Raw genomic sequence first — 23,201 nt, forward strand, 5'->3', positions numbered from 1 at the left:
ACATTTCAGTCAGGCACAAAGGTGTATGCATCAGTGCCAATTGAACCACAAAGCCTGAACGTAAACTCCCACATTGACACTCACACTTACCTGCCTGCTTCAAATCAATATCTCAGCTGTAAAACTTGGCATCTACAAACTACTAGATCTACTGCCAAACAGCAGAAACTGTCAAAGCCACTCAGTTCCACACTGTGTCTCTGTAAAAAGGGTTTTTAAATCTTACAAAACGCTAACACGGCCTCCATTTCATGACTATGCATGTTCAGTATTCACTATATGCCATCTGTTCTCTCTGCCCACCAAGTTTCACTTAGAACTCCTCCCGGTGTAGAGCCATTAAGCCGAGGCTGTGACCTCACTGATGAAATGTCATTGTGATCTATGAGGACCTACAGAGTCACCATCAGCCGGCATGCAGCTGTTTGACTGTTTCATTAATTTCAACTGATCAACTGGCTGAAAAAATACTATTTCTAGTGAGGTATTTAATGATCTTGTCTCTGCAGCCTTTTTGTATTAATTTAGTATTCTGTTGCGTTTCCTCCTGTTGCATATGTTTCCAAAAAGTATAGGATTATTTCCAGTATGAATAAGCTAAATCAAATAAAACAAGGTGCTCAACCACAAGACCTATAATAAATCAGTGCTTTAAGTAGCTTAACATTGCTTCCCCTCATTTGTCCTTTACTTGCTGAAGGTTAGCTTAAAAAAATATCTATATATACAGTACCAGTCAAAAGTTTGGACGCACCTTCTCATTCAACTACTTTGAAGAATCTAAAATATTAAACATATTCTGGTTTGTTGAGCATTTGTTTGTTTACCACATAATTCCACATGTGTTCCTTCATAGTTTGGATGTCTTCAATATTAATAAAAAATAAACATAAAGAAAAACCATTGAATGAGAAGGTGTGTACTGTATATCACAGAGGAATAAAAGCCATATTTCTGCCAGCCTGAGAGCAGTGAGCAGTGAGCTCGGCGTCCCATGTAAAACGAATACCTCGTAGAGCGCAGAGACAAAAAAAGAAGTGCTGCATATTTATAGGCTTGGCACATTTTCAATCAAGATAATAATGCCATTGTCCTTTTTTTTTCAATTTGTAGTTCGGCTCCACTGCTTCTTCTACTACGCTCACAGCTGCACTAGAACAAAACAAAACCATCACAACCCTATCACACCATTGAAAAGACACTGTGCCATTTCCTCTAATTGAGATGCCAGATTCAGCTCATTTTCCCAGTTTACATTCTAGTGTCAGGAACAAGCCTTGGAATAGTATTTTGCACATGATAAATCAATACTCACACTTCCCTTTACAGGACTAAACAGTGACAATTGCCAGTGTGCCATTGGCAACCACTTTGAGAAATTGGCAACCAATTCTTTGATTTTTACCATATAAGATATAGGGACAGTAATCATTAAGAAATGCACCCCAAAATAAGAAAATGTTAAATGTTTGTTGCATTTGTGATATTTAAATATTGCTGTGTGGGTCAGAAATAGAAACTTACATGGCCACAGGCATCTGTTTTAGAGACATTGGTGAAGAAACTCAGGATGTTTTACTGTGTCAACTTCACAAAAAATTGACAAGAATCCAGATGAACCGGAACCAAAAAAACAACAAAGTCTTGAGCTGGACGTAAAAGTTTTACTGCAAACAATGTACAACAATCACATGACATGTATGTCACATTAACTATATTAAGATGAAATAAAACATGACATGCATGCATGTAACATTTTCAATAATAAGCTGACCTATCATAGGCATAGTATTTTACGGTAATAATTCAAATTAGAAGGTGACCAAATATGGCAGCCATATTTTCAGTTTCGGCAACCAAAAGCCAATGCCTGGCTGCCAGCCTGGCAGACACTTTTTGAAGTTAGTTTCGAACACAATCATGCTGTGTGCAGTTTTCTGACTTCCACTTTCCAAGATTTCTTGCATGCCTTTAAAATTCAGGCGGAATTCAAATATTACCTCTACCTCTTCCAATTTTAGTACTGCCGCACTACAGAGCCATGTGTTTGGACCTATAGGGCATCCAGTTGATGACTTGGCAGAACACAAGGCACGTTGGATCACTTTGAAACGAGCAGATGCTTTTATGTAGGCAATGAGTACGACATGAAAGTGGGGATTTGTCTCCTTAAAATGCAAGGAGGGAGGTGCAGATTTCTCACAGCATTTCTCATCTGCAGAGCAAATGGATATTCAAAGAGCGTGTGCAGGAGTTTAATGTTTCTGTTTTCATGTGGATGTCAAGGACTGGAGGTCGAGAAGGACAGTGTTTACCGGAATCGTTGACTCGTCCATCTATAAACTTCATTATCTTTTATTGTGCAAAAGGCATCTGGCCACGCCTTGTTTTTCAGTGCCGATGCTGAGGTGGGAGTCTCATCATGACAACGTGTTTGAAACCATGACAGGACAACAGCAACTGTACATGTATACAACTGCATGTTGTCAATTTGCCACTTACGCTGTCAACTTGTCACAGCTTATTGTTACATTTATTTTACTGTGGTGAGCGATAGTCTATTTGGGATTTCACGCCTTATCTGCAAAGAACAATGAGCTTTTTAGAAGGAGTAGGTGTAGCTTATTGCTTTCTTTGTCACTATGTGTGCTGCTAGTTGCTCGTCACTCTTCTAACTGGACAAACACACATCTAAATCCATGCAGCTGATTTAAACTAACTCTCAAACATTTTTCTGTTCACTTTTTTCTGGTTGACAGTGGTTGAATAATTTTTCAAATAATTTACTTCAGTAAAAGTACTGATCCCGCACTGTGGAAATACTACCTTACTTAACTAAACATAATGTATTTAAGTACTATCAGTAACATTGACTAAAACTAATTTTACTAATAAAAGAAAGTATTCACAGGGCAACACACAATCAAACTTTTTATTCTTCAGTTTATCACAAACATTTATATTCGGAGACATTGGTTTTCACTGGCAAGGAAGCGGATGAAAATGTGTAATCTGAAATATAATTAAAGTGTCGGATAAATCTAGTGATGTAAAAAATACAACATTTGTCTCTGAGATGAAGTGGAGTAAAAGCAAAAAGTAGAGAGTAGAAATGGAGATACTTAAGTAAAGTAAAAGTGCCTTGAATTTCCACTTAAGTACAGTACTTGAGTAAATGTACTTAGTTACATTACACCAATGGATAGATTAGCATTTGCTTGGATCTGAATCATTATCATCAGATCACTTGAGACCAAATTTACCTTGCGGACGTCCGGCTCAATCAGGGCCACAAATCAAACACAGTGCTCAATTGAAAACTTCACTGCTCTTTATCGTCATTATCTAAAGCAAGCCCCACATTGTGCTGATTGGACGACTTCCAGCTGCCAGGTGTATAAGCAGTCATGGCTTTGCTTTAAGTAGAGTGACTGCTGTGTGATGTCAGTCAGAGAGCAGAAAAGCATTTATTTGTCGGAAGAATAAAGGTACAGAAATCCCTTTACAGCAACTATAAGTGAATAGATTTTACAGTGATGTGTGATTATGGGTAAAAATGTAAAAACAGCATGTTCTCAAAGGCTATCTTAGAAAAGCTTGCTCTTACTGAGAAATAAATCTGCAGCTCTGGACTGAGGTGTTACCTTTTCCTGTAACATGTTTTGTAACTTATTTTTCCCTCAAAGAGCGAAAGTTACACAACACAATATCATTTTGCAATATTTAATTTACTAGATCCCCAAACATGGTGAGAATCAGGGCAGGAGAGCCCTAAATCCTGGGGATTATTTTTCTGCTGTTGATCTTTGGGCTGAATACGCAGCGGTACATGGCATCCTGGCAAGACCGCGCAATTGCACAGAGACCAGTAAGACCTCCTCCGTCTGCTTCTCGGCATCTCGGATTCCCAAGGAAAATCCATTTGAGGTGTTCAGCCGGCTTTAGCTTAATCAAGAAAAAAACACGAGGGTGTGGTAGCACCTACATAAGACGTTGCTGTTTTCGGTGCATGTGGAGGGTGAACTCTTTGATGTGATGGTGGATGGAGGGCAGCAGGGGCACTAATGCTATAAATAAGGCAAAAGTGGTCCAAGATTCTCTCATCCTCTCCCCTCTCATCTTCTCAGAGTTGAGTGTGCATTTCTGTAGCGGTGCAACTGATGACAGAGACAAACTAGCTCCGGCTGAAAGAAACGCTTCCTCGCTTTCATTACGTGCGTTCTCGTGGCTCTCTCGTTGACTTTTTTAAATGTAAAAAAAAAAAGTAAGAAATTCACATAGCTATCCTCTAAATTTTAATTCAAGATGAAATAAAAAATGCCTTTTTACCCTTTCAGATCGCATCCCCAGTCATACTGTGCATCTATTTAACAATTAATGCAAGAAGAATTAAAAAATCTATTTCTTCATATTTTTTATATCAAAATTCTATTATCTTTTCCCCTGTAGAAACAAAATAAGATATGTGCTTACGTAATCTAGTTCCAACCGATTTCAACCAATAATATCATGACATCCATCTATCAAATAATCTGCAACGGGAGGGTCACAGTCCTCTGTAGCACCTTATTTAAATCCCTCTTGTAACCGTACACCACTCTAATAAAGCTCAAGACAGTTAAATTGCAAGTACACATGTAATCAATGCAATTACAGCTGCAAACATGCCACACGCTGTTTCTGAGAGTGATAAATGTGTTTATAAAGCGCCATGTGCTGCTGTTTATTTTTGTCTGACAGGCTGTGGGTTTGCTGGGAGATTACTGACCACAAGGACTAACTGCCCAGGCTAATGCCCATGCATCTATGTCACTAGCACAGAGCAATCCACTGCATTTGGTACCAAAATAAAAATGTAATTATTACTCTCACAGATCCCAGTCCTATGTCCACTGCAGTCTATCGAAAACCTCAGTGCAGCTCCAAAAAGCCACGTTTCAGCAGTCACTCACGCTGCCTTTGTGAGCCTTTCAAGCCTTTACTACAGTCTGCTTGTCCAGCGCAGGGTTGTGTTGTCTATAAATCAAAGGCACACATCTCTCCCTCTTTCTCTCTCTCTCTCTCTCAGAAAATCACACACACATTCACAAATCAGATCAGCTTTTTCTTCTCGAGCCATTTGGTGACAGCGGGGGGAGAGAGAGAGAGAGAGAGAGAGAGAGAGAGAGAGAGGGTGGTGGATGGATGGAGGGATAAATGATAAACTCTCTCCTCTTATTTAATCCTCTGTTCACACCCATCCCATCCTGCTTTCCTCTCATACGGAATTGACACACACAGAAAGTGTCAGTTGTGAAATCTCTCCGAACTAACCAGTGTCAAATAAATGGAACCGGCAGTAAAGAACCAGAAAGGTAAATTCACGAGGATGTCGCACATTCATCCCTCTTTGCGATACATTAATCAGACCTGATAAATGTTGTCAGCTACCCGCTGTGCAGCCGTATACTGGAGAGTACATGGTTGTCAGCTCTTGTATTGGTCTTCCAGTTTACAGTATGCTGTTTTGTTGTATTTGAATAAAATCAGCAAGTTTGAACCATTCTACTTGACGCTTTGGTAGCCAGCACAAACAGCTCAGTTTCAGTCCCACTGACATTTTGTCTTGAGTTTGGAACAGCTGTCTGGGTCGTGTTGAGTTACTGCTGATGAAAACCCTACATTTTCAAATTTTGCTGCTTCAAGATAAAAGCTTTTAAATTACGAAATAATGGGGGCGAATAAATTAAGCTTTGTTTGTAGCTATTCTTCGATATAATTATAAATTATTTCTTTACAGCCGCTCCTCTGACTATGAAATATATCTGATCACATTCCTATCAGGCAAGTTGCAATGAGGTATCAAGTATGGACACGCATATGTGGACACGCATATGTGGACACAGCTACGATCCGATCTGGCGCATTCTTTTTAACCATGGCTTTAGGGACTTTCACCCAAGAGACCGCGTTTTGTGTCCTGTGTGAAACCCAAAGTAAACGTAGTGGACGGAAGTACAGACATACTAACATAACAGACATACTAATTTTAGCCGCAACCACAATCTTTTAAAACCCAAACCTAACCAAGTAGTTTTGTTTCTTAAACTTGTCGCCAAAGTGATACCCAGGACCTAAAAAGGTGACGTCAAGGGGTCCTGACCAAGCATGGTACAAACTGATGATTTCTTAAATGATGAGAGCAGCCTCAGACTTTTCCTGATGTAATTGAACTGTGAGTCGATCCAGTCTGATCGGTCAGAAAAGATTGAGATGGAAGTGAGTCAGCAGATCAGATAGACGTATAACTGGATGGGAAATAAAGTTGGGTAACCAAGTTGACCCAGTGTCTGGCTGCAGGCCATCAGCTGAGTGTTTCATCTGTTTGATGCTGTTTCTGCTGGAAGAACAGCTGCAGATACGGAACAGCATAATGACAGATGTGCTGATGTCAAGAACTTTAAGAAGCAGAAACTTCTTTTGTTAACCAAAAGTTTTATGACGTGGTGGCTGTCTACACCCAACTACTGTCATGTTTTCTCAAGGGCATGGTAGAATTTATTATTTATTGTTATTCCCCTACAAACACAGTAAAATACAGACGGTAATGATCTACTCGTGGTCAAGTGAATCTCACCTCATGTCACAGCTTTAACTTATTACATGCGGCACATCCATCTCGTTGCAAACATTTTTGGACAGTGATGCTGATCGTGCATTTTTCATTTAAGTTGCCTCTCAGATCTGGGAAGGCAGAACAGAAAGGCAAGAAATAAAGCTGATAGTTTCCCAAGACATGAACGTAGATATTGGCTGATGCAAATGCCAACTTTATTTTAGAATTCTCACATTCTACAATATCTGTAAATGGCAGCTACAGTTTGTTTTAGGATAAGAAACGATTATGGCGAATAAATGATGGCTATTGTATGGTCAGGGTTAGGCAAACTAAAATGGTTGGTCATTGTCAGGGAACGAGCAATGTAAGGGTTAAAAAAGGTGCACATTAATTGCAGGTCAGTGACAGGACACAAACTCAATTAAAAACTCCATTCCAAGAGAAAGTGGGCTTTGTACAAATGCATCTTTTCTTTAAGTGCTGTCTCAGACAACAAAGGCTGAATGAAGATGTTGCTGGTAGTTGAAGGCAGCTGATAGTTTTCCAGCTACCTTCAATAGTAAACTTAATCCTTGGAGAGAAAGAGAGACAGAGTGGGATGAACACCTCATTCCACCTTAATAAAACCTGAGCAAAGAGCTGCTGTAGCCTGACACCGCAAAGACCTATGGGCAGATGAAAGTTGACAGAAGATGGGCTGTAATCAACTCAGGGTCTCCACAATCAACTCAGGGTCTCACACACACACACACACACACACACACACACACACACACATACACAGGCTCAGGGCAACTGACAGCACCCGGGGTGCATCCCAATTGTATTGTTGAGATCTGAAAGCTTTGTTCTTCTTTGGCTCTAAGACTCTCTTTCGTCATCTAACCTCACCTTTCCTATCTTGGATGACCACAACAGTCTGTACAACACCGGCATCACTGTTGACACCTCACAAAACCGCCTATCCTCCAATTTACCCTCACACTGGAACTGCTGTAGGCCAACACCCACTGGAAATGGTCTTTGACTTTGTGCCAATTTTGTGTGTGCTGCATAAAAACATAATTTTACATAATTTAAACTCTGCAATATTGCTTAAATGTCATTTTCCGTTATTTTAGTGTTATGCAACAGAAACATACTGTGTGTGTGTTTGTGTGTGTTTGTGTGTGTTTGTGTGTGTATGTGTGTGTGGTAAAGAGGCAGAAAGAACAATTAAATGCACTCAGAACTTACAGTAAACCAATGGCTCCAGATGGTGCTCATTATTCAATTAGAGACGTCTCTTAAGATTACATAATACGGAACCACATCACACACACACACACACACACACACACACACACACACACACACACACACACACACACACACACACACAACACACACACACACACACACACACACACACACACAACACAGGCCTTACAAGCCATATGCTTTTAGGTCACATGTGTACTAGTAGAAATGGCCAGAATAACTGGTTAAATATCCAGCCAGAGTGCAGAACAGCTTGGTAAACCAAAAATACTCCACTGGCTGAACTTTAGATTTTTGCCTAACATATGTTATGCCACCTGTGTTCAGTGTTTCTTCTATAGCATCATGCAGTGTGGCCCAGATTTCCTGCAAAAGCTGCCTTTTGATAAATCTCTGTCGGTTTCTTTTTGGAAGTGTTGGATTTTCCACCTAAGAACCTAGAGAAGATTTGTCTCCTAGGGTTGATGTCTTCTCCTGGCTCTACTGCTACTTGTGTGTTCCTTCCCTTAATGCAAATGCATGAAGTAGTAAAGAGGTGCACCTCGCTGTTTACATGCAGAATACCTCAAATTAAAGGAAAAACTGCACTGCCCAACCTTTGAGGCGAAAAAGATGCAGACGTCTCAGCTTATCTGGTCCTGCGTAAAATAAAAACATTCTGATTTAGTAATGCATCACTCTAAATTAAGCCAGTACAAGTAGCATTTGAAAACAGATGACTTGTGTTTGATTTGCTACTCGTGTCCCTGCTGTTTGCACAGGCCATAAAGAAGACAAGGCACTGAGTAAATAAACTGGAATATTATCTTCCCCATCACAACAAATATATTATTTAAAAGTAACATTTAAATTGGTTTAATAGGACTGCCTCTGTTCATATGATCTGATATTCTGCCTGATCTATGACAGGTCCTTTCATCTCCACTGCGGTGGGAAAACTGTGTGACAAAAATAGTTTTCGCTGCTAAATGTTTCAATAATAACTCTTCTAGATGTCTTTGTGTAAAAGGATTATAATTTAAAAGGTGTATATTACTTGCTAACAAAAGACTTTCACTTGCCAAATGTTGATGTCACAATGTCTGATTGCATTGGCACAATCACGCCTGACTTTTTTAGAACATCTCACTTTATTCTTGTAATATTGGGAGAATGTGCTAACCACAACATCCACTTTGAAAAACAACACCAAGAAAATGTTATGCACTATTATTTACTAGGAATACTGTGAGGCAGTTCACTTTCTGTTCCTGAGGCTCTTATGTTGTGGTGTCAATTTACAATTTACATTTTTTTTTTCTGGAGCCCTTATTCTATGCTTAACATTTTATTTGTAACATTATATATAAGTTAATATTCACAGGGGGTAGGCAAAGACCAAAGCCTGTGTCATTCAAATGTTATCGTCTCAAAAACAGTGGTGAGTGGCCTCTTGATTTATTCAGCAGCGTTCGAGAGCTTTGCAAGGCATTGGCATTAAAAGATTTCCCAAAAGCAGACCAAAAAGCATGTACAGTCTGCAGCCAGCCTCGCTTCATTTGGTTTTCTGCCCTCCTCAGTTGACAGAACAGACTCTAACGAGCAGGCCTGACTTAGTTTCCACAGGATTCCTCCTCATTTGAAATCTGATGCTCATGCAGTTTATTTGGTATGATGCTAAAAGAGCTGATCCACTGATCACACATCCTGAATTTAATTAATGCCAAACTTTTCGTTTTACTCATCGGCTCAACTGCACCACCACTTACACAGCTAGGGAACATCCCATAATTAGCTGACGGATTAAGGTGCACCTTACAGTTTAGCAGATCACAGCCACATATTATAATTAAAGTAATTAGGGCTCCTATCTGTCTCTCCGCTTCGTTAAATTCACTCCCAGTAAACGCACAATATTGAGGCTGTGGAAATGAGATGCCAGTCTGCCTCGGTGTGCATTTTTTACTTTGAAATATGAAACTTTGTGAGGGTGGTGGGGGAAGGTGCACAGATGATGCAGCACATTACAGATGAGAGGAAGCTAGATACCAATATTGGTTTTTATCTGCAAATTGCTGACGTTTATTCCCTTTAAAAGGGTTATCTGTCATGATGTTGCCAAAATAATGTTTATGGATACTGTAGCATAAATTGTGATATTGGGTCCTATCCATTCCATGTGTGCTAGATGAAACTAGACCAGACCCCAGATCCATTTCTCATGAAAGTGCAAGGACTTGGTATAAATATGATACCAGTACCAATACCAGTACCCTTAAAGTGATACTGATCCCAATAGCATACTATGTTCAATGCCTCTTTTCTATTTCATTTGATACCCATCATTTGAATAATGCAAAATGCCACCACCACAGTGATTATTTTTGTCAGAGAACACAGGCATTTAGTAAAGACATACTGTCCAACCATTTGGTGAAATCTCGGCACTCTGATGTACAAATCAAGGAGACACAATCATACGAATAGTCCTTTCTTCTTCTAGGTCTGGGTACCACTGATCAAATGCGGGTAGCGTTTAAATGGAAAAGATCCAGTACCGCTTGGTTATTTGAGTAGATGCCTTAATAGTAAAGAGTACCAGTACTACAACTGATAATGACCCCTACAGGGTCATTATCAGTTTTCTCAAAGATGTCAAATCCACGTATCGTTTCAAGTCTTTCGAATGGAATAATAATGAGAAAGGGCTGGAAAAGAGGAGCTACACAAACAAAAGATACAAGCTTCGGTGACGAGATGAACAATAAACGTATGACCATAAAGGGAGAGTAAACGCAGCACATCAGTATTGTCCAAGCACACCGAGATATGTCATTTTTAATACACTCACAGAGGACTTGTAAACATTACCTGATTTACAACAGGTTTGAGACCAGTTTGTGCTTCATGATATCTTGGTAACATGCATCCTTATCGGCCTTGTAGAACTAAGTTTTGACACAGAAGTTTAAAATGAAAAATATGAACTTAGTGCAACAGAGTAGAACAGATAATAAGAATCCATGAAACCAGGTTTTTCTGTTACCACATTCGTCGCTACTCAAAATTAGAAATTCAATTTCCAATTAGACAATGATTTAAAGCTAATGAGTATAAGAAGGTAGTGCTAATTGCCTGCTGATGTATTTCACTGCAGCTCAGGAGGTCTTTAACACTCATGTCTGATCACATTGTTCAGCCAAGTATTATTCAAAACCATTTTAGTGATCCAACATTGCGTCAAAGCACTAACTGGATTTAGAGGGATGTGAAGGACATACCTGATTAATCTAGCTCACAAATAATAATAAAATCTTTGGCAAAAATGTTTTAACCCTAAACACGTGTTTGTATTTAATAAGCTCTGAATTTTAGGAGACACCATTTATCCGCAAACGGACAACTATACTGTGACTGTACATCTCAACACAAGGTCAACTTACCAGCTATACCGAGCTTTCAACTACATCTCATGGTCTTCACCAGCAAGAGGAACTGGGTCAGGTGTCATCCGATAAGATTACAAGTTATTTATTCAGACAACATATGAATTCAATTGTTCAGTTTATTTCAATTTGCCAATGAAGACCATTAGATGAGGCTAGTAGTAAGTGGACCTTGAGTTGATGTTTTGTCATGCAAACTGAACTCACAAGAAAACAAACCTTTTTTTCCAACTTTCATAAACCAATTAATAAATAAGTAGAAGAATAAATAATGAGGAAAGGATTTCTTTAGTCAGGACCGTAGCTTTACATCCAGTGGGTGAATGAAGGGGTTAAGGCTCAATAGAGAGAAAATGGAGTGAGGAAAAGGGAGAAAACATGGCTGGCTTCCTATCAACAGAACAATAATTTGATATGCAGCAGCAATAATGAGGCTAATTGATCGCTAAACCAGTTTTCCACTAACTACCCTCTGCATCAGCTCCTTTTTTCCAACAGGGAGCCGCCGGTGAAATGACACGTCAATAGTTGTTGCAGCAATTATGTGCCGCATCTCCCCGTTGCTCTCCTTTCATGCGGTTAACAGCTTCATCCCCAAGAGGGCAGAAATCAATACGCTGCTAACACAAAGCAGTTGTTCTCATCTGCAAGGCTTTACTTCTGAAATCAGCCGACTCTTCTTTGCAACTTTCTTTGGACATGTGAAATTATCATTTTATAATGCGCTGCATGTCAGTATATTGTACTGACATGCAGCGCATTATAAAATGACCGACGGCAGCAATGAGTGACTGAAATACAGTTTGACAAATTTAAATTTTCTCAGGAAAATATCAATGCTCTATATAACTTTGTATGACATTTTGGGAAATACACATATTTGTTTTCTGGTATGAGAAGATCAATACCTCACTCATATCTCTCTGTTTTGTCAAATACTACAGCCTCCAGCCGGTTAGCTTAGCATAGCACAAGGTTTGGTAATAGGGCTAAAAGGTAACAAGAGGTAAACAACAATTCTGAATCTCAGTGATTAACATGTTTTATCTTTTGAAATAAATTCTTACACAAGTGTAAACTCACATTTTACATGCAATTGTGTGCTTGACTATTTCTTGGCTGGGACCAGTTACTTCCTGGAGTCTCTGCTGGTTGCCTGGAAACTGCTCAGAGCCAATGGCCTCATTTCTACACTACTATTTTTGTTTTAACAATCAAGATATAATGTGTTAATTAGTAACCCCGTGTGCTGGTTTGTGGATTATGTTGCTGTTGGACAGAGCGAGCTGTTTTCCTCGGTTTCTAGCCCTTATGCTAAGCTACTGAAAGCTAACTGGCTGGTAGTTGTTTTACATAAACCAGACTGGATTCAATCTTCTCTTGTAATGAGTTTCCCCAATACGTCTTTGTTATATATCCGGTGGAAGCCAATCTTCTGTCTACACTACAGTACTTGCAGTCAGCACTCAGTACATTCTTCATCACTCACACTGCACTCACAAGACAAAGCTCCACCGCCACAGAGTGGGAAATGACTACCGGCTAACGTTAGGGTAGCGAAAATGGTCGTCATTAGACATCGACATTATCATCAAAGTCTCATCAGTGGACGGAGAGACTCGAGCTGAGTGAGGAGTGTGCGTGTGTGTGCGTGTGTGTGTGCGTGTGTGTGTGTGTGTGTGTGTGTGTGTGTGTGTGTGTGTGTGTGTGCGCTCAGGCCTGCTAGAGTGAACTAAAAGGAGATTGCAGCCAGACAGAGTTCGTTAGGAGTCATTAGATCCTTCGCAGAAACAAGGCGGAACAACTTCAGAGCAACAGCATCTTTTATTTCTCTCTTTTGATCCTGTGTAAATCTGCAGTCTGGAGGAACAACATCAATCACTGCTTTCATTAATGCATCCAGCTTAAGTTTGTGTCTGTAATTTCGTGCACACACTTTTTGTGGATCTCTTTTTTGCAAAGTCCTGCAATTAGCTTTGTTAATGTCGCTTTCATCCTTCCAGTTCAAAGACGTAGGCAGCACATTGGAGTCCTAACAAACTACATTTGATTTAGTGTAACTTTTAGCAAAGATTAATGGATTTTTACTGATTACTTTCTTTGGTGGTGTTCATATTACTTACTCATGAAATACTTTGGTTTGCTTTCATCCCCAATTGCTGTAAATGTTTCTCAATGTATTAGGCTCTGCTGGATATCAGAAGTCAATAATAATTTCATAAATGCATGATTCTTTGGTGTTTTATTTTGAAGTGGCTTTGGATTGCAGGCCCACTGCTAACAAACAACTCCACATTTCCCTTCTCTGTGAGTACAGTAAAGCAACGTTACAATTTGCCCTCAGAGAGCCATTTAGCTACAGCATGAATCCACTTTGCTTTTCTGTTTTCAGATAGGTAGCAACCGCCGTATGAGTATGAGTTTAGCTCAGAGCAGCGACCTTTAGCTAGCTAGTGCGACACACAAACATGGACTCACATGCACTGAAAGACATGCACTGCCGGACTGGCTATGTAAACAAAGCATAAACAAGCTTGGATTACAACACTTTCAGAGGGAGAGTGACTTTAAGCTATTAGTGTTTTTTTGAGGAGTGTTGGTCATTATATTAGCCAACAATAGAAATGTAAAGAAGTATATGTTGAGCAATTCAATTTGATTGAGTCCTTTTAAATGTAATTTCCTTAATGCAGGTCAATTATTCAGTCAGTGCAGTAAGTATATCTTGTTTCGAATGAACATTAAATAGTTCTAAGTATTTTTCTAAATTAAGCACATTTTTGGCTGGATGCTGGTGCATGGACATGACTTATTCTTTCTGATTTATCCCATTTCTAGAAAATATATACAAAATACATTCTTTTGAAAACAGGTTGAATTAGTTTCCTTGATTTAAGAAAACAAGTTTGCAGTGAAATATATAAGTTGAGGCAGTTAGTCAATATATCTTATTTTGACTTATTTTTCTGTGTAGATAATGTATCCGTCAGTGTTTGTGGGTATATTTCAGACATCAACAATCGTTTGGTGTTTTTTTGACATTACAGTAACTGTTTGTTCATTGAACCTGTTTTCTGAAGTTTATTTTGACGTGCGAATGTCAAGAGTGCGAAGCGGAATATTCACGATTTGACACTTACTAACAAGTCCTGTATCCAAACAACAAAAAAGGTAAAAAAGAAGTTCACACGCCTGAATATATTTATACAGGTTATAAAGTTGGTCTGTACAGAGAGAATCACATAAAGCCAAGAAAGTGAGCAGAAGGAAGTTCTTTAAAAAAGAATCCAATTTTTTTTCAGCTTCTCCTCTGTTTGACAGCAGAGCCATATTTCATCCAGCAGCTAGCAGGGACTCACTCCCGGTGAAAGTCTTAGTTAGTTTCTCAGCTGTGACTTTCTTCCAGCTGACAGATGAAATTTGTGGCATTTCGCTGTCACCGTATCGATCCGCCTGCTATCACTGTCATTTATGCAAACTCCTCCAAGGACGTGAACCCGATCGACCCAAGGAGATGAGAAGAGGATCGCTCTCAGTCTGTCTCACAGTCTCCTTCTGTTTTTTCCTCACACATTCACGCCTCAGAACAATAGACACACACACACACACACACACACACACACACACCAAAAGGAAGTAAAAGGAATTGTGTGTGTTTAAAGCCCACATTGCAGTCTCTCTTAAACAATGAATACATCATTCATGTTCATCTGAATCACATGATCTTTTTTCGCAAAAGTCCATAAAATAAAACTAAATGGTACAGCAGAATAACAAAACAGGCTATAGTACTTTGGCTGCTTTAAGTGCATGCAAACAATGAATAAATAATTAAAATTCTTACTGCATGTGTACAGGTAATACTTAAAGTTGTATGTTGATGTAGAGGGTTCAAAATACACAACGAATAGAAAAAAAAACCAGGGTACTCAACCAATAGGAACAACCCGTCTTTCATCTGCATGGTAGCATTGTGATTCCAGTCTGTTCATAGCAGGCATCATTGGTTTTTACATCCCACGACTTTACTATTTGGGACAGTCTCTCACAATTTTCTTAAACCTATTTTCCAGCCTCAGCAAGCAGCTCTGACTAAACCATTGACAAAGTTAGCAACTAGCTGGTGAAGATAGTGGAGGATTAAGCCGTTTAAGAGACAACAATTTGCCTCAGGAGTTGGTAGAGACAAAGTTAAAGGAGAGTTATTTGATGTTGGTCATAAGGTGATAATATGTTAGTATTGTGTTTACCGCTTTGAAAAGAATCATGCATATTTAATACAAAATGATGCTTCACCATTAAGATATTTGTCTTACTATATGTAGAGTGATGGTTTCATTGTTGCAGCTTTCTGTCGTATACATTTGGAGAACTTCCTCTAAAATCAAGCCACACATCAGACCCACTTGTGCTATAGGAAGATCCAAAGAACTGTAACTGATCAGCTTGGGTGGTTTCCTAGATTTCTCCAGAACTAATAGTGCTTGTTGACAGTTTTTTTTAATTTCAGTAATGCTGAACAAATTTGTATTTTACAATCTAGCTTCCAAAAGGCTAACTTTCGACAACCCTGGCTGTGATTGTTGCTCATGTTCATGTGAACACAGTTACCTCTGGCTCTTAACAAGAGCACAGTCTGCCTGAGAGGATTAGTTAAAGCTAAGAAAGCATTGTACTGCTCACAAAGCCCCCAAAGTCAGGATGGCTAACTAGTAGTATACATGCTATATTTTGCAATATTTCCTCCAGGATTTTTTTCTTTATCTTTTAAACTATGGTTTATTTACCTTACTTGATTTCATTAACACGGTTAAATTTGAATATTGTGAATATTGACCCAAACTATTGTCTGATATCTGCCGTCCCAATTTAGAATAATATCAGCTTTTTGCATGTTGCCCGCTTCCAAGATCCAACATCTGCTAATCCCTCATGATGACAATGATGACAATATTGGCAGCCATTGTCTCTCAGGCGGTGATTGTCTTTTTCCTTGACACATACAATGACACACACACACACACACACACACACACACACACACACACACACACACACACACACACACACACACACACACACACACACTGCCTCCTCGTCGCTCTGACCATTTGTCAGGCAAATTACACTGATGAGTTACGAAACGGGTGTTTTGATTCATGAAGATCTTGACAGTCTCTGCTTGCGTATGTGTGTACATGTAAGTGCATGTACTGTGTGTGTGTGTGTGTGTGTGTGTGTGTGTGTGTGTGTGTGTGTGTGTGTGTGTGTGTGTGTGTGTGTGTGTGTGTGTGTGTGTGTGTGTGTGTGTGTGTGTGTGTGGTAATCAACAGACCCCACAGCATTATGATTAGTGCACGTCATCTGCAGAAGTGTGCCGCTGACACTCGGGATGTTATGGAGATTTCAGCTCCTCTAACCGTTACGTCTGCTCCATTCCCTTCTTAAGCTGATGAGAGACTGAGGGCACTGAATAATTTAGACGTGTTGAGGAAAAGATGCTTAATTTTGGAGTAAACTGAATTTTCTCAGCTTTATTTGGCTCGTTGCAGTTTGCCTCTGCTCTCAGACATTTCACTCCTCATTTGAAAAACTAGACGGCCCAAATGACGGGACAGATTGTAAAACTCAGTACATGAAGCTGCAGGAAATGTTTGTCTGCTTGTCCACAAATTTTTTTTCAAGACTGAAATATTCAAACTATTATTGGAAACATTTCGAGGATTTTTTTCATGTTCCCCACATGATAAATCAGAATTACATTGGTGATTCTCTGACCTTTTCTCTAGCGCCACCATCTGGTTAAAATGAGTGGTTTTGAGTGAAATGTCTCAGTTGCGCTTGAATAGATTGCCATTAAATTTAAATCCAAATGTTGCCCCCTTTTTTGATGAATAGCAATAACCTTGTTGATTCTTAAACATTTACTTTAGTCCTATCCTCAGGTCACAATTTGTATTTATTCCAATACCTTGGTTTTTGGCCAAATATATGCAGAATTAAGCCTCAGCTGTACTTTTCGTTCAGTGCAAAGTTTAGGCTGTATTAAGCATGGTAAACTATGATGGTGGACATAGTAAACATTATACCAGCTAAACATAACAAAAATCATTTTAGCATTGTCATTGTGAGCATGTTAGCATTCTAGGGTTAGCATTTAGCTCAAAGCACTGCTGTGCCTAAGTACAGCATTGCTTTTCAATGAGAAAAAGAACAACAACAAATCTAAAAGTCAAACTAACAGCCAACTGTTTTGTTACATATTAATGTGGAATGAAAATAACTAAGCAATAATAATGAATTGTTGCCCAAAGGAAGGTGAAGGAAGGGAAACAAATGTTTACAAAACATATATGCAAAACACATAAGCCTTGAAGTAAAAGTCAAATAATAAAAAGAAAAATGAATAATGTAAAGAAATACATTTAATATTCAGCATACAGGCAAAAAAGAGGACGATGATATAGTTACATTAAGAGGCCAGTGAAATCAAATATCATAGGGAATAATTCCCATGTCTAAGCACCTCTTGGTCATACTGTGTCTTTGGTTTCTTCTCTTACTGAGTAAAGCTCTTTGACTGTAGGCAGTAAGTGGGGGGAATAAAGAAATAGGAATTTAAAAAAACAAAAAAACAGCAGCACTTGTCAAATAAATCCTTTCATCTCCCGGCGAGGCATGGCAAGGCATAAAAAGTAGATGTCGTTGTCTCAAAGAAAGCTTTTGTCCTCCTTTTTCTCTCCCTGCTCTCCCTTTTCTAATTCTGTGGACGGACTTTGGTCCAGAGTAAACAAAGGCATTCCCACAGTTCAATGTGCTGAATTATTGACTTGGTTTTTCACATAGCTCTATTTCTCTCGGCAGGGAGAGAGAAGCATAGGGAAGAGTCACTCATGGTTTTGTGAAAATCATGTGAAAAATGTAAAACCCATTTCTTTCCCCCCTCTGTCTCTGCCTGTGAGCAGGGGATCACTGTGCTGTCAGATTATGCCTCTCTGGATGGCTGCATGTATTTTTGGGACGGATTTAAAGGTCAATCTCATGCACAACAGTTTGCTGGCGTTATTTTTATCCCCGGCAATACAAGGCATCGACCGATCTCTAATTTATAACTGTGGAGCAGCAAAGAGGCTTCTGAGCCAATACTGGAAACATCCAGGTTTTAACAGCATCTACTCTATGCAGCTGTGTACCAGCTAGCCTATATACCATAGCTCAATTACTTATCATACGGCAGTGGTTTGCATTTCTCGGCTAATTAGCTAATCTGAGCTGATTTGAAAAGGGAACAGAATTGTGATAAATGATTGAGACAACTTGTGAGTTTTTATGGTTTGCATCAAGAAATAATTGCCATTGGGCGACAACAATGAAACTACTAACACATTCTCACTCCCAACTTGTTAAATACTGTCGCTTGTTCAGTGGCCCTAATCTAGCATCGTTTTTGGACATGTCCGTTTCTGCCCATTTAATGCATTCAGTCTCTTTTTTCAAAATAAACTTCGAACTTAGTTTTTAGGTTTACTTACAAACCCAAAGTAATTTATTGGTTAAGACAATAAAAACTTCCTGGTCAGGTTCAGGAAAAGACATTGGTAAGGCATTGGTAAAATACAGTAGATATGCAACCAAACTATGGTGAAAAAGTCTATACTGACTTTGTTTCACACAGGATATGCACAGCAGTCCTGTGTTTGTTTGACCCATCCAACTTCTACTCTCTTAGTTGCTCTGACCGTTTTATAAAGGCAGATGGGTTTATATTTGAGTAAGTTTAAATCTCATTAGTGTAAGTACCCTAGAAGTATTTTTTTATGTATTAAAGTGCATATAATAAATCCTAACCCTAGCACCTACTATTGCACACAAGTAGAATTCATTATGATGGTTGTCTTTTTTATCCATCACAAAATACATTTAAAGATATTAAGTGTAAGCATTGATATCAACCTTCCTATCATCTTCATATTTTATTGTATTTCATTGTGTCATTTGTAGTCTCCACCTTTAAAGAACTTATCTTGAACACTGGTTGAACCCGAGCTGTGAGAGGTGCAGTTTGTCTCCCACCGGTTTTAGTGCCGTAATAACTCCTGATTATGAATATGTCAAACAGCTAATGGGTTTATCTCCTCTCTGTTGCAGGTTATCTATGCACTCAACACGAAAAACGACGAACACGAGGCGGCCATCGCCACTCTGAAGGAGGCCCACGAAGAGGAGGTGCAGCAGATTCTGTCGGAGACCAGAGAGAAGATACTACAGGTGTTTACATCAGATGTAATTAATGAAACACTGACGTCTTTCTTTTAAATGAAGTTGATGTTATACCATCTGTCCTTTGTTGATATTGACATGTCAGAAAAGTTAATGTACTCCATGTTTTTATACATGTTAAATTTTAGGGGGACACAGGATACCATAGGTTTTCTGAACATTTTGATAAAAAGGAAGCAAACTTATTAAGTTATCTTCGGTAAAAAGATAAAGTAATTGTGTGGATGCCAGCAGTGGGTGGAGCACAACTCAGATATTTTACTGAAGTAAAAGTAACTATACCACAGTGGAAAAGTAAGTGCTGCATTCAAAGTTTTTGTAAAGGTACAAAAGTATTATCATCAAAATATACTTGCAGTACCAAAAGTAAAAGTAATCGTTATGCAAAATGGCCCATTTCAGAGAAATGTATATTACTGTGATTATTATGATTATTATTATTATGACTATTATGATTATTATTATTATTAATAGTAGTAGGATTATGAGTATTATTATTATTGTTGTTATTGTTAATAATACTACTAATAATAATAATACTTGTGTTATTATCACTGTTGTATGATCATTGAAAGATTCATGTATCGTGTCACTTTAATGTTGCAGCTGGTGAAAGTGGAGCTAGTGACTAAATTTCATCAATACATGTAATAGAGTAAAAGTTAGAATATGTGCCTCTGAAATGTTGTAGAGTAGAAGTATAAAGTGACATAACAATAAATATATTTTCAAGTAAAGTACAAGTACATCAAAATTGTACTCAAGAACAGTACTGGAGTAAATGGAGTTACTTTCCACTGATGGGACTAATGAACATTAAGTAATGTGATCAACCACTGCTTCCTGGTGGGGAAAAGTACATACATATTACAGAATTAGAATGATTGACAACTTATTAATTATTGATAACTTTTGACTATTGATTCAGAACTTTAAGCCCAATTGGATTTAAACATCCAATTGGGCTCTTTAGAATTGCGGTCACATTCAGGTCAGTCAGTTAAGATGAGACAGTATCACTGTATATCTTACAGTCATCTTTAGCTCACTGAACTACAGTATTTCTCTGCACTGCAGCTGCACACTATCACATGGCAGCTGGAGAGCCCAGATCACATCCAAAATGAACTCATCAATATTTAATCCACTGAATATTAATTATTTAGGTCTATACTGTATGTCGTCTCTCCTTGTGGGAATTAGTTGCTTCCCTGACAGCAATGTGACTAACTTTGAACAGCTGAACACATATTTACAGACATTTACATGCTATACTGTTCCATAAAGTTTGCATCATATCATAATGAGCTAAATCAAAGCCAAATCTAAAGTCTATGCGCATCAGACAATCTAATTCAGAAATACATGTTTTATATTTACTCTCGCCCAGGAGACCATATTTTTATTATTATATATATTTTCTGTCATGTTTGTTAGTGTGGCTTATGTGTTAGCAGATTACATGAAACATTTTCAAAGATGTCACCAAAATCTGGTGGAGTTTTGAGGATTTTTTTCACATTGCAGTATTGAACATTTCCGCTATTTCCTCACAAACTACTGCATTTCAATTTGCACAATCGGGCACATGTATGCAATGATCTTATATGTGCTCTGGTGAGGATTTCAAATACTTTGCCTTGTTCAATCAACAGTACAAGAGCAAGATCAGCGATGAGATAGACCTGAAGAGGCGGATCCAGTCCCTGGAGGAGTCCATGGAGCTCCACGAGAGGATGAAGAGACAGGCGTTGGCAGAGTTTGAGAGCTACCGTCAGAGGGTGGAGGACATGCAGCTTTGCACTGAGGCTCAGGTAGACAGAGGAATGATGCAGAGTGTGTTTGTGGGTATGTGTGTGTGTGTGTTGAGAGGCAGCGGTGCCTGGCCTGATGCTGCAGGTAATTAGTGCTTATGTCTGTTTCTGTCTGCTGTTGTGAGGCTGAGGAGTTTCTCTTGTCTCTCAGCATCACCACAGTATGTTTGTCTGGATGTTTGACTTATTGCCTAGTAGTAATATGGATCAGAGCTCATTTTCACCATTTATTTCAAGTGTCTCGTATTCAGATCAAATCCAGGTGCTTAATTCAAAATGCAGAGCAATAATATAGCAGCAAACAACTGCTTGCTGTGTAAAGATATAGTGGAGTAATGTTTACCTGAGCAGAGGATGAAGTGAACACAGTGATTGAACTGATCAGGGATCAGATAAACGCTACATCAGCTCACTATAATGAAAAAAATAATAATTTCAGTGTAATTTCAGAGTGACCTCAACTGCCATATCACAGTGGGTATATCTTGTGAGTGGCTATTTCCACATCTCGCTTGCTGATGCATATGTAATATTTACCCCTCCGCATTGCAGTGCGGAGTGGTAAATATTACATATGCATCTTGGAAAGACAAATGCGAAGCATCTCCCAAGGTGGTTTTAATGACTGAATTCAATCCGCACACACTAGCCGTGTTTCCGTTTACATATTTTAATGGGCATTTTCAAGTATTGCATTAGAAAAGCTGTATGGGAACCGCAAATCTGCTAAACTTCAATTTTACTCTCCCTTGAGGTGGTTTTTACCTTTTGTCTAAAACGAGTTGATGCGCTAAATGAGATGTTGAAACACCTTTGCATATCAATTCTGACATAGTTGAAAATAAACAAATATGACTGATCAGCTCTTTCCACTGTCGGTGTCTTCTTGGATATATATTCATATGGTCTTTGTCTCCGGACGGCATGAAACATGGCCAATACTAACCGACATGATAAATTAATTAAAACTTGCCCAATTGAACAAATTCCTGAAGATCTCTCACTATTTTTCTTCTCGCTCATCCATAGCGATTTTTTAGTTTTTCTGATTTGCAGTCCCTACTATTTCCTCTCTTCTGTTTACGCGTAGCCTATACTGCCAACTTCTGACAAAACTACGCTGTAACCTACTTTATTCACTGCAAACCAGTTGATGGAAACAGTTCTAATTTCTTTTTTGCAACATTCGAAAAGTTTTCTTAATAAAAAAATTTGCCTGACTGGAAACAAGGGTATTATGTCTGGACTTATAAATATACATGTAAGCGATTGTGTATGACCTTTTCTCTGTGTGTGTGTGTGTGTGTGTGTGTGTGTGTGTGTGTGTGTGTGTGTGTGTGTGTGTGTGTGTGTGTGTGTGTGTGTGTGTGTGTGTGTGTGTGTGTGTGTGTGTGTGTGTGTGTGTGTGTGTGTAGAGTGAACATGGGAACAAATCGACAGGATGAATAGACAGAAGGATGACATTAACATATCGATTTATATACAGAGGGTAGAGGATGTTCAGCTCTTTGTTGAAGAACAATGGAAGGGATGGAAAAAACGACTGGATGACAGATTTTTAGTGACACTCAAAGAAAGCACATGCAAACACACTGAGGCTCATGCAAAGGTGTGTTCGTACTGGTGTTATCATAAGGGTGGTTACTGATACATGTCAGTTTGTTTGTCTGTAACTTCATTTATCAATAGTTCAGTTTCAGCATCAGATCAAATTCTCCCGTTACTTGATTCCAGAGCTGGTTGAGGGCTCTGCGTTTTTTCACCATTGGAATGAACCTTTTGAGCTTATGCTTTCAGGTACAAATTGCACCTAGTAGTTAGCTT

The 23,201-nt window shown here is 38.8% G+C and overlaps 1 protein-coding gene across 1 annotated transcript in view; it reads left to right on the forward strand.

Annotated features, from left to right (window-relative positions):
* fam184ab (family with sequence similarity 184 member Ab) overlaps positions 1 to 23,201 on the forward strand; it is a 130,434-nt gene that overhangs the window by 29,340 nt on the left and 77,893 nt on the right. The window contains 2 exon segments of the mRNA XM_054618767.1: positions 19,432 to 19,551; positions 21,219 to 21,377. Coding sequence (XP_054474742.1) covers positions 19,432 to 19,551; positions 21,219 to 21,377 — 279 coding nt within the window.

This window comes from Anoplopoma fimbria, chromosome 18 (genome assembly GCF_027596085.1).
Source record: "Anoplopoma fimbria isolate UVic2021 breed Golden Eagle Sablefish chromosome 18, Afim_UVic_2022, whole genome shotgun sequence".
Lineage (NCBI taxonomy): Eukaryota > Metazoa > Chordata > Actinopteri > Perciformes > Anoplopomatidae > Anoplopoma > Anoplopoma fimbria.